This window comes from Alosa sapidissima, chromosome 10 (genome assembly GCF_018492685.1).
Source record: "Alosa sapidissima isolate fAloSap1 chromosome 10, fAloSap1.pri, whole genome shotgun sequence".
Lineage (NCBI taxonomy): Eukaryota > Metazoa > Chordata > Actinopteri > Clupeiformes > Clupeidae > Alosa > Alosa sapidissima.
This window is the reverse complement of record NC_055966.1, coordinates 34,992,219-35,005,108: the sequence shown is the minus strand read 5'-3', so window position 1 is coordinate 35,005,108 and position 12,890 is coordinate 34,992,219. Positions and strand designations below refer to the sequence as shown.

The 12,890-nt window shown below is 45.0% G+C and overlaps 1 protein-coding gene across 1 annotated transcript in view; it reads left to right on the top strand.

The window, feature by feature from the left end:
- The first annotated feature begins 1,874 nt into the window (after positions 1-1,874).
- Positions 1,875-12,890, top strand: part of tuft1a (tuftelin 1a) — a 14,443-nt gene continuing 3,427 nt past the window's right edge. The window contains exons 1-6 of the mRNA XM_042105886.1: positions 1,875-2,121; positions 9,979-10,041; positions 11,889-11,990; positions 12,178-12,264; positions 12,358-12,429; positions 12,528-12,644. Of these exons, the coding sequence (XP_041961820.1) occupies positions 2,062-2,121; positions 9,979-10,041; positions 11,889-11,990; positions 12,178-12,264; positions 12,358-12,429; positions 12,528-12,644 (501 nt within the window). The 5' untranslated portion in view covers positions 1,875-2,061. The remainder of the gene's footprint in view (positions 2,122-9,978; positions 10,042-11,888; positions 11,991-12,177; positions 12,265-12,357; positions 12,430-12,527; positions 12,645-12,890) is intronic.

Below are 12,890 nucleotides of genomic sequence, written 5' to 3'. Positions count from 1 at the left end.
AACCTAGTCCTCATGCGGTCACAAAAACATGAATTTACTTCAAATCTCTTAAATTGCCTTGAAGTGAATGCACCCCACTGCCACGTCCCCATCAGTCTTTCTGTAAAGATACGGATGGAGCTGGTAACACAGCCTTCCCTCAAGATCTCTTGAGGTATGTTTTTCTCTATGATCTGGTTCCCTTATGTCTCCTCTGTAATCTTCATTTCTTTAGTTATGACTATCTCAGATAGACATTTACAGTGAACATGAATATATCTTATCTTGTCACACCTTAACTTTATGTTAAATATAAACAGTAAATATACCCTATATAAATACCTTATGCCATCATTTTCATAGCCCTGTTTGAGTTGAGAGTACCATAGCTAAGTGACGCATGATATGGTGTGTGCATGTGCATGTCTGTGTCTGTTAGCTATTAAACTGTCATACTGCATCTATGCTTTATGGGTGCCAATTGCAAAATTTCACACAAGAACAATTTGTGTGTTCTCATGGGCTGTGTTGAAATCTGTCTTTAACAACACGTAGGCAACTGTTAGAATGCTAGCTATGTGGCCACATGTTTGAGGGCTTGAATAAATATAGACAATAGGATAGACATAGATAATAGAGTAGATATATACAACAGAATAGACCGGCTTATAGTGTGTCCAGACAGCAATTACTCACATTATCCAGCAATGAGGAACACTGTGATAACTCACTAAACACAGCATGGATATTTTCTGAAATTGCTTTGTGTTCTCTGTCCAAAGTCAAAGAAACCAGGACACTAGTCGTGAGTTATTTCTCAAATCTCTGTGGAATTCGAGGCACAAGAGTTTCAGAGAGAGAGACTCACTGACTCTATTCACAGTTGCCTGGAAAGCGCTCTTCCTCAGGGACTGCTTAATGAAGAGGCCACAGTGTTCTCTGTGTGATGTCTCATCACCTCCTTTTCAAGTGCAGACACTTGTGTAGTACCAACAGGGCTAACTGGAAGCCACTCCTCCCCACCCCCACCCCCTTTAGACTTCACCTGAAAGCTTACGTAATTATCTGACTAAAGACTTTATCTTGGCCCAGCCATCGTGGAAACATATTTCTGCTGTGAAAAGCCTATGAGTAAATCAGTATTGATTGTTGAAACCGTACTGATTGGTGAGCCAAAGTCAGGGACCTCACAACAACACTAAATGGATTTTATTGCACACAATTGACCTGTCAGAATCGTTTATATGTGTGACTGAGTCACTGTGTGACTGTGTCACTAAATGTTTATGGATATCATTGTCCGTTGTCCATCATTGTCCATTGGACCATTTGAAGGCTGGTCAGTAGCTCTGCATATGTCTGAGTGGGTGTATTGTGTGTATTTCTGTGTATGTTTGGCTGTACTGTTATGTTTATACAAGATAATATGCATGACATCATTTTGTCACATATTTTTGATGTCAGACATTCTAAAAACATTACTCGCACATTTATGCTTGGTCACACCTAATAACTGTCACTCTCATACACACACGCATACTGTACACAAACACACACACACACACAGCAGCCTACAACATGTCGTTACAGACCATGTGGCTTTTTACAATAAGAAATCAACATATTTGTTTTGAATAGCAGCAGCAACAACAACATGTATTGATGTGTTCTTTGTCTTCCTCATGTCAAAACTTTTGACGCTCAGGCGCGCCTCCGTGAGCCGCTCATCCTCGTGGGGGCGTACCGGGACAGGCTATGTAAAGGAGAGCGAGCTGCTTGAGCGGTGAGGTCACGCGCGAATTCTCTGTTTAGCCAGTGACTGACGTGATGAGAGCGAGGTAGAGGGAGGGGAGTGACACAAAACCGTTTTGCCCGGTGCGTGTAAAGCAGAGCAGTTTTTTTTTTATCAACCTAGGACATCTCAGAAGAGGAGCTCATTTGAGTGAATTTGTGAGAGCGTGTGGATAGGCTGAAACTGGGTCATATCCGTCACGATTAATTGTAGGATTCGTTTAATTAATAATTTATTAGTAGCCTACTTATTTATTTATTTGTTGAACTTTTCGTGAAAATATTGTGAAGATGAGTGGAAGCACGCGGAGTTTGTGTACAGTCAATGACATCAGAACAGAAGACAGAATGGTGAGTGTTTATGTTTCATAAACATTGTGTAGGCATCTGTTAGGCTGTTTTCAAGTATCACGATAGTGGCTTATTTTGTCAACACCGTAGGCTATGCAAGTTTAATTTCTGATTACTCTGGAACGGTATGGAAGCGAATGCCACGCTATCCTTTGCTCAGGTGTAAGTGGCGCATTGGGCTCACTAATCACGAACTCCGGTGGCAATGGAATGATGTATCCAAAGACATTCACTGTCCAGTTAGTTATCCCTAGTGTAGGCTAGCCTATACTGTTATTGTGGATTTCATTTAATAATTGCCTACCTTCACTGTCATTAAAATTAGACTTGGGTGAGATCCGTCAGATGATCTATCTCTGGTCTCCCGATTGGTTTCTTTTTGCTTTCCAACTTCTACAACAAACAAATAAAGAAACTGTAAAACAACACGGACGAACTCATCCAGACAGAGATAGCCTTGGCGTGAACGTATTCAGCCACTTATTGTTCAACAGATGCTTAATCTGGTTTAGTGCCACCTGATGTTTGGTGCAGGAGGCTACTCATCAGGTAGGACAATCACTGCGGGCATTAGCCTACTCCAGAAACTCTGTTGCGTGGAAGACTAGGTCCTCTGCACGGCACGACACATGGCCTAGACTTGGGGAAAGTCTGTTTGCTACATAACTAATAAAACTGTCGTTTGGCTTCGTGCGGAAGATAACCTTGTCAAATCATTAACCGGCATTATTTAAATGTCTGTGCAGTACAGTACAATGCACTTTTGACCGAGTAGGCTATTACACGCCTTCGTGTCTATCTGTGGATCATTAGTGGTTATACTGGCGTCAAGATGTTGTGGGGATGTGGTCAGGGTTGGCTGGGGTGGACAGGTGAAGGGTTTAATTGGAGTGGCGCAGCTTGGGATGAGATTAAGAAGAAGATGCCACACGAGAATGCGTCTTAAGGGGCTGTTTGCCAAACCTGCTTGGCATGTTTTGATGTTTGAACAAATCCATAGTCTGCCTAGTGATGGGAATTGTTTATTGCTCAGGATAGGGATACTATGGGTCGTGTTGTGCAATTAATGTGCACTGCATTGAAGTAGTTTCTCGGGCAACAGGTAATGTTTGTTGTTAGTATTTGATTAAAGCTATTTCATCAGGCATGGCAATGAGATGGTACACTTTGTCTCTTCCTGGAATGGTTTCCATAGTGACTCTGTGGTAAGGGGAAGTTATGTCCAAAGATCCTTGATTACTAGTTCCACTTTAACCCTCTCTGTTATGTCTACAGGAAACTTGAACATTCCAAACACTCCATGGCGGACCCCTGGCAATATTTAATGGTCACCGTGTTAATTAGTGACCCAGAGTCAGGGACCTCCCAGCAACATTAAATTAATGTTCTCGTTCAGACAATTGACCTGTCAGTATTGTTTATGTGTGACTGTGTGTTATTAATTGTATGGACATCATTGTCTGTTGGATCATTTGAAGGCTGGACAACATGACTGTGCGTTCACTGGGTGCTGAGTGTGTTTCACTAATTCACGTATTGGGATAAATGCAGAGACCAAATTTCCCTCACCGGATCAAAAGAGTATACATACTTACTATGATTGTTGAACATAATATCCATGACATCATTTTGTCCCATGCTGTTGATGTCAGACATTCTAAAAACTCACATATTTTAGCTTGATCACAGCTGATAAACCAAATAACTGTCACTCTCACACAGACACACACGCTCACTCAGTCAAAGTTAATTTTGTGAGTACATTTTGTGAGATCACTCCACGCAGGCACAGCGATGACTTTGTTTTGAGACCTCGGTGGCGTCCAGAGCTTTTTTCCCCTTTCATTTCCTTCACCTAACCTACATGGCATGATGTTCCGTCTGTGTGTGTGTCTGTTTGTGTGTCTGTTTGTGTGTCTGTTTGTGTGTGTCTGTTTGTGTGTGTGTTTCTGTCTGTGTGTGTGTCTGTCTGTGTCTGTGTGTGTGTGTCTGTGTGTGTCTGTTTCTGTGTCTGTGTGTGTGTGTGTGTGTGTGTGTCTGTGTGTGTGTTCTCCCTGTTGCAGTCTGATCATTCCACTGGTTCACTAAGTGTTCCCCAGCTGGTTATGGAGTGGCCCCCATTGGGACGTTACATAAAAGGAGCGACACACACACAAGGCCAAAAACATATCTGTCATACCTCGCTGCAACCTGCTGAGTCTGTGCAGTCTTCATTCTCTCTCTCTCTCTTTCTCTCTCTCTCTCTCTGTGTCTCTCTCTCTCTCTCTCTCTCTCTCTCTCTCTCTCTCTCTGTCTCTCTCTGTCTCCTTTCTCTTTTTCCCCACTTATCTGTTCCTGTCACTCGCTTATCTGTCTAGGATGCAAACTGTTCATCCACTGACACTCGGCCCGGTTGACGGCGAGGGAGAACATCAAATATTTGCAGAGGACGGCTCATGTCATGTAATCATGTTAGTGCACAGCAGCGCACGGACAGAGCACACACACACTGATCACGTTAAACACACGCACATCGGACAGAGGGCTGTTGCCTGGACACCTCTCACGTCACCTTCAGCCCTTTACAGCCTATGCTCATAAACGGTAATGTCAGGGCTTTTATAAGTAGAGAGCCACATCACTGTGCAATGCTGCTTTAAATAGTAATTAGTCAGTACTGCTGCGCATTCATCAATTGACATTAACCATCACTGCATTACCTATACAATGAGTTTCCCCTGCAGAGACACTGTTTATGATCACATATGCAGAGCACACCATTTTAAAATGTTGGGTCCTTTCCTCGTTCTCCGGTGTGATTCATTTGGGTAAAATGCAAATGCACATGGAGAGACAAACAGCATGACTGTGGCCATCACCTCTCAGGTGCGTGACTGTGGCACCCGTTCCGCTAGAGAACCGCAGTGGAGGAGAGTGTTCTCGCCAGGTTCTCAAATTTCAGAACACAACAATCTCAAATTGCTCAGTGCAGAGAGGGAACACTGGTTTTCTGTTGGTTCTGTTCCATTGACATTGAGGTCCATGTCAGGTTGTCGTAGTGAGCACGGAAAAAAAAAAATACAAATTTCATATTATTTATGAATTGTATAAGATAATACGCTATGATATGTCTATTATTTTATTCTGTTCTCTTATTGAACCATGATCTGTCATTGCAATATCAATACTTAAAAGTCAAATGATGAGCATTTACACTACTAAAACTTTTTTGAGAACAACCCTCTCTTGAAATTCTGTTGTCCTGAAACCTTGTTGTGAGTTTCAGCTGAACTCAGTAGACTCAGTAATCCAGTAACACAATAATGAGCGGTCTAGGACTTGATGAGTGTCTTGCTGTGTCTGGTGCCAAATCAGAGGCTGTTACAGCTGAATGTATGCTCTGGGCATTATCCCGTCCCACCCCTGTGTTAGTGGCTGTTGCTTTGCACTGCTATTGCTATCTAGTCTATGTGCTCCCATAGTCCTCTGAAGCCTCTCCTGGTCTAACCAGGCCTCAGGTAACCAACACAATGGATACACTATGAGGTGCTCTCTCTCTCTCTCTCTCTCTCTCTCTCTCTCTCTCTCTCTCTCTCTCTCTCTCTCTCTCTCTGTGTGTGTGGGCAGATTAACTGGGCTGTTTTGTTCACTGGTCAGTGAAAGCGCTGCCTTTATCTGCTATTCAATACAACATCCCGCTCTTTGTATTTCTGTCTCTCGCTTCCACTTTCCCTCACTTTCACATAAAACACATTTAGTCCTCGCCCATGGATCCTCGCCCATGGATCCTCGCCCATATATCCTTCGCTGAGTTTCCACAGGTGTTTGGACAACTGTTGTGTTATAGCTTTCTCTTTATTGTCCATAATTCCCCTGAATTGGCCGTCTTGGAGGCCGTCCAGGGGCACATTCCTCTGCCTCCCCCTGCCTCCTCTACCCTGCTCTGCTCCTCTCAGTGCTGGCTTTATGCGGGAGCCAGACTTGCATTCAGATGCTGTAACATGAGCAGAGGAGAGAGAGAGGGAGGGAGGGAGGGAGAGAGAGAGAGAGATTAGTGTTTATTTGGTCCTCTTTAAATTCTGTTTAAGTTTATATGGCACATTCTCCACCTAGGATACATCTTATTCCTCTCCCCCCCCCCTCCTCCCCCCCCCCCCTCTCCCCCCCCCCCCCCCCCTCTCTCTCTCTGCTCGTCTGCATGTTTACATTTCTCAGGGCTCTCATAACTTCATTTAATAACAGCGGCTGGAAAATGGGCACACACACATACACAAAAACAGAAAGCGAGAGGCTTCATGTTATGTAAGAGGTCTTGTGTTTGCAGGTGAGTGTGTGTTGATTTCACTGGTGGGCAGTAGTTTTAGACTCGGGCAAACGGCTTTAAAGTTGCTTTTGTCAGCTGCACAGTCATTGGCACACACCAAATAGTACATCTAATCCAGTCCTGTTACAGACAATGCTTGTATATTTGCTGTGTGTATGTGTCTGTATGTGTGTGCGTGCGTGCGTGGGTGGGTGTGTTTGTGTGTGTCTGTGTGTGTGTCTGTACGTGTGTGTGTGTGTGTGTCTGTACGTGTGTGTGTGTGTGTGTGTGTGTGTGTCTGTACGTGTGTGTGTGTGTGCGTGCGTGCGTGCGTGGGTGTGTTTGTGTGTGTCTGTGTGTGTGTCTGTACAGTATGTGTGTGTGTGTGTGTGTGTGTGTGTGTGTGTGTGTGTGTGTCTGTACGTGTGTGTGTATGCGTGCATGCATATGTCTTTGTGTGCGCGCGCGCGTGTGTGTGTGTGTGTGTGTGCCTGGTTCTGGCCTATCCCCTGGGCTGAGGTGTGGTGATGTACTGCCCAGTGCTCCCTTTGCCCCTATATGGAACCCACACACACACACACCCACACACACACACACACATTGGCTCACTGCTGGCCCTATTCCCATCACGCAGTGTGACTCTAGCCACAGTCAAAGTCCTAGAGAGAGGAGAGAGGACGTGTGTTTCTGAGACAGAGGAGTCCAGGTAAGGTCCCTTAAAGTCAGCCTACACGCTATATGCCGTTAAGTGCGTTTTGACTTTTTGAGTGGGTGGCTTTTGAAAACGTATCTAGATAGATAGATACTTTATTGATCCCCAGGGGAAATTCAAGATTCAATTCACGTATCTGACCTCATGGTGGCAATTGTTTTGTTTGTGTATTGTCTAGAGAGGAAGTGGCAGATGAGAGGCTTGTTTTGTCAAGGCGGCTAACAGATGCTCAAGTTTTTGAAGTGTTAAATCTGAGGCTTAAAGTAGATTACTTTAATAAAAGGTTATTTTGAGGACACACACATAACCAACATCTCTCACCAACAGGGTAAGAGGTCTAGATGGTACACATATCTCCAAGGGCTGTATACCAGTGTGGTATTGCGGCACGTGGCATTTGTGATACTCAGTTTATGTACTGAGGTAGAAGTGCAGCTCATTTAGTTAGAATTTTGCTTGTTTGATTTATGAATGGTGGCGTATATAAATGTACGGTGAAGGGGAGAAATTGTGCCTCGTGGTGTGCGCGCGTGTCCTTGATCTAAGCTGTGTGTGCTGGAATGTTGAAAGTCACTGTGTGTTTAAGCATCCATAAAGATACGGACTATGCCTTGTTTGGCATTTTGTGCCTGTGTGTGTGTGTGTGTGTGTGTGTGTGTGTGTGTGTGTGTGTGTGTGTGTGTGTGGTGTGTGTGTGTGTTATGCAACTGTGGGTCATTGCCATAGCGAAGCACATACGTCAGTTCAGTCTTTATCAGAGGCGCCGTTGGAGGACGCGCATGCGTGTAGTCTACAGGCATAAAGCAGGCAAAGGATATTCTACCTGAAAAGTCTTTCCCCATGTCTTTGCATGCTGACACACCTTATATTACACATTATATGTTTATCAGCCTAACAGTTTCATATGTTAAGATGAGCTGCTTTGGTCATTGCGTGCAGTCGATATGGTGCACCAAGGGTATCAAAGGGTGGTATTGGCCTACAGTACCCTGACCCTCAGTGATGAAGGAGGTGCAGTATGCATGGAATGTGCTCTCTCTGTCTGTCTGTCTGTCTCTCTCTCTCTCTGTCTCTCTCTCTCTCTCTCTCTCTGTCTGTCTTTCTGTCTGTCTCTCTCTCTCTCTCTCTCTCTCTCTCTCTTTGTCTTGTTGTGTGTGTGGCAAACAACCACCTCCTGGAGTGACATGAGTGCAGCCTGTTCAGTAGTCTCCAGTAGCATTCCCCCAGTCACTGGAGCTTAGCAGGGGAAGCGCTAACAACGTGGCGTTGGGAGAGACAGGCCGTGTGTCGCCATGAGAGGGAGACCGACTGACCGACGGACCAAGACGCACACAGACATAACAAACTCAGAGAGAGAAATGAAGAGAGCGAGATGGAGAGAGAGAGAAATGAAGAGAGAGAGTGAGAGAGAGAGTGAGAGAGAGAGTGAGAGAGAGAGTGAGAGAGAGAGGGAGAGAGAAATGAAGAGAGAGATGGAGAGAGAGAGAAATGAAGAGAGGGAGAGAGAGAGATGGAGAGAGAGAGGGAGAGAGAAATGAAGAGAGAGATGGAGAGAGAGAAATGAAGAGAGAGGGAGAGAGAAATGAAGAGAGAGAGCTGGAGAGAGAGAAATGAAGAGAGAGAGAGAGAGAGAGGGAGAGAGAGAGATGGAGAGAGAGAGAAATGAAGAGAGAGAGATGGGGAGAGAGAGAGAGAGAGAGAGATGGGGAGAGAGAGAGAGGCTCATTTGTGAGAGTTGATTATACTGTGGTGGAGGTTTGTGGCGACGGACAGATGTATGCACTTATCCACACATGCACAAGGCCACTGGGAAGAGAACAAAATGTGGAACTGAAGTTGTCAGTTATGTAATCGCCACGCCCCCCCTCCACATCCTCCTCAAGCATGTGTGACAGACAAATAAATACAAACTACAGGCACTTTTGCCTCTTTAAACAGCTGGATTCAGATCCCCACGAGTTAAATATCTCATTTTAACCATTTACTGTTCATCTTACGTCTGTGCGTGTGTGTGCGTGTGTGTGCGTGTGTGTGCGTGTGTGTGTGTGTGTGTGAGAAAAGAGAGGGAGTGTCTGAGTTTGTGTACGGTATGTCTAGAGCTCTGGTCTTTGTTGGGCTGTCGCCCACGCTCCCCACGTCTCCGTTGTCGTTGTTGTTTATTGTGGACGGGGAACGCAGTCGCCATAGTGATGTTCCGTCCCCCCCTGGAAGGATGGTCATAACTTCAGTCCAGCCCTCCCTCTCCTCTGTCTCTCTGTCCGTCGCTCCCTCCTCCAATTCAAATTTACGCTCGAATGTGGATGCAGCTGGCATGGCCGAGTGCTCTGGCGTCTCCCCGCAGCAGTAGAGTAGAGGGCGCAGTTTACACTGAACATTCCGTCTCTTTGGACCTGTAAATATTCCTTTTCCTTTTTTCTCTCTCTCCTTCTCTCCCTCCCTTATTCCCTCGCTCTCATGGCATTGGTTCTCCCCTCACACTTTTACCACTTTTTGGCCTCCATTCAGTCTTCCACCCTCTCTCTCTCTCTCTTCCTTTCTCTCTCTCTCTCTCTCTCTCTCTCTCTCTCTCTTTCTCAACTTTCTCTCTTTCTCTCTCACTCTTTCTTCCTTTCTCTCTTTCTCTCTCTTTCTCAACTCTCTCTCTCTCTCACTCCCTCTCTGTTCTGTGATTATTATTCATTCTCTCCTCTCCTCTTTTTTCCCTACGTCCTTTATAGCTGCCCCTCTCTCTTCATCCCTCGTTCCCCTGCCCATAACGGTCTCTTTGTGTGCGTCTGCTCTCTGCTCTCTGCTCTCCCCACACACACACACACACACACACACACACACACACACACTTTGTTAACGCTCTCCTCTTGTCCAGGAGAACTGCAGAAGACTCCGGCTCACTCTACAAGACCAGCACCAGGAGCAGAACTACAGCAAGGTAAGAGCACACACACACACACACACACACACAAACACTAATGCGCACACACACACACACACACTCAAGAAATAGTCATTGTACATACTTAAAGCACACAAACACACCTAGGTGACAACTTGATCTTGACATTGCAGTTATCTAGTACCACACACACACACACACACACACACACACACACACACACACACACACACACACACACACGCTCGCTAGGTTTGGATTTAATACACATGGTTGGCAAGCACACATAAGAATGGGGCAGATTTGTGAAACTGAATGAACTTCTCAAAGGCTGCCCCAACATTTGCAACCTCAGATTTTCATTTTTTTCATGGAATGCATCTCTGTCACTGCTTGTTCTGTTACTATATGATCATTTCCCTATACATTGACCTCATAAACGCCTGGATATACATTAGCCTGGACTGAAGTGTCTTCGCTGGCACTATCTGCTTTACGCGCCTTAATGACGTCTGGTAGGTTCAAAGAGATTTGATCTGATAAGAATTTTTTGAAGGATCAAGTGTTTTGCTGTGTACATATGCAAGGTTCAGGTCTTTACATGTGTAGTTGTAAGGCATTTATTGTATTTGGAGAAGGCTCCTGCTGTTAATGACCGTAACCAATATTCTGTGGAGCAGTCTATAGATTAGAATGTAGTGAGTGACTGGTACTTGATGCTATATATCCCCATCTGGTCCTTTGTTTGATTATAGTATATAATGCTGGATAGTTATCATTGTTGTCATGGTGTAGGTACATGTAGTTTAGTCACGTGTTGTTTAGTCCCGGTACGTGTGGTACAGGATGCTGTGAGATATGAGGTGTGTGTGTGTTGTCGCCGTGGTAAGTGATAGTGTGGGTGTGGGTGTTGGTGTGGTGAAGGGGTGCCAGTCCTGGCTGTTTTGTCTGTTTCCCGTAAACTGTCTTAAAGGGCTGTGGGCTTCCTTTCTCCAGCCAAGTGTGAGAAGGTCTTATGCAACTTGACGCACACACACACACACTCTCTCACACACACATGTGCTGTCACACACACTCTCACACACACTCTCAAGCGTGCTCACACCATGCACACACGCACACACACTCACCAAGAGAATCTTAAAATCCAGCGGAGAGGGAAGCTATTGTTCCTGGTTCCCAGAGTTGCATAACTCTTCCCCACCCCCCAACACCACCCCTCTGCTCCCGCCTCTCAAGGGGGTTTCCTCGGCCCTCACGCCCACAATCTGGTGTCCACTAAGCCGAGAAGTCCAGAGACATAAACACACACACACACACACACACACACACAGAGAGAAACAAACATTTTTTGTAGATGACTTCATGTCTACTCATATTGCTTAATTGTTGATTGGTTGATTGGTTGATTCCATGTGATTTGATTTGTAAACATGTTTATTCTTTGGGTTGGATGGAACAGTATGTTCTTCTATGACATACCACTGTGTGCGTGGGATTCATCAGAATGTTCCGGCCTGAAGACTCTCCCATAATCAGATGGTATTAATGTGCACAGAAATCTGGATCAGATAAATAGAGGCATTTCTGGTTTTGCGCTCACGAAAGCTTCTTCTTCCCTTATTACAGCACTTTAGTCAACTGTTGTTGTTTTTTAAATGTGCTATATAAATTAATTGACACTGACATTGACATTGACATTATTATACAAAATAGTGACATACACAAAAGCCTTTGTAGGCCCATAGCCCATATAGAGAGCTTTAGAAAATGACAGAATGCGCTGTTATACCCATGTAGGCAAAGGTGGATAATGCTACATTTAGTGATTGTTCATCTTTATGCAGTTTTTGACCAATGAATTGTGTGTTTCTTCTCTCCAGCCAATCGGACGAGCTTTTGCTGTGGTGCAGCCTCCCTCTGAGAGGGAGCCTTTAAAGAGTGAGCCAATCAAACCCGCTGACGAGAAGGTTGAAGTCATAAAGGTGAGTTGATTGTGCTTTAAATTGTTCTCTGCGTGTGTGTGTGTGTGTGTGTGTGTGTGTGTGATATAAACATTGATGAAAGGATCTTTGAGGGGATGAAGATACTGTGACATCAGCATCTAAGCGTCGTGTATGCATATTTAAATGTTATCTTATTTCGTGTGTGTGTGGGTGTATGTGTGTTCAGGTGTATCTGAAAGCTCGTGAACAGCAGCAGACCCAACACCAGCAGAGTCTGAGGATGCTCTCAGAGGAAGTGTCACAAATTCAAGAGGTCAGAAGTCTCTCTCTCTCTCTCTCTGATCTGTCCATGTCAGTCTTGTCACTGAATCCAGATTGTCATGCTTCCACTCTCTCTTTTGCTCAGGTGAGATATTGTCTGAAGAACTTGAGGGAACAGATGGCTGCCAAAAACAACACCTACAAAACAGAGAGCAGGGTGTGTATGCGTGTGTGTGTGTGCGTGTGCGTGTGTGTGTAGATTCCTGTTTAGCCTTTACAGGAGAGTTCAATGTCTTTGTTGTTTCCCTGCGTCAGATCCGCTTATCCACCACTGGTTCCAGAGACCAACCTCTGCTCATCATCATCATCATCATCATCAGTGCCATCTTCATCAGCAGCAACATCCTCATACTCTACAGCAGAACAGAACCATGACAACACTCAAGTAAGAGACAGTACCGAGTGTACACACACACACACACACACACACACACACACCCCTCACTTCAACGACCTCTCACGCACAATGCAGGGTGGAGTCACATGACGCAAAGCATTTTTTAATATTTCAAACCTCCACTGACCTAAAGAATGTACGTGACTCACACACCAGTTGGACACCACCCACTGATCTGGCCTCTTCTCCGCCCAGTTTTTGTTCTTTCCTCAGTGGAAAGT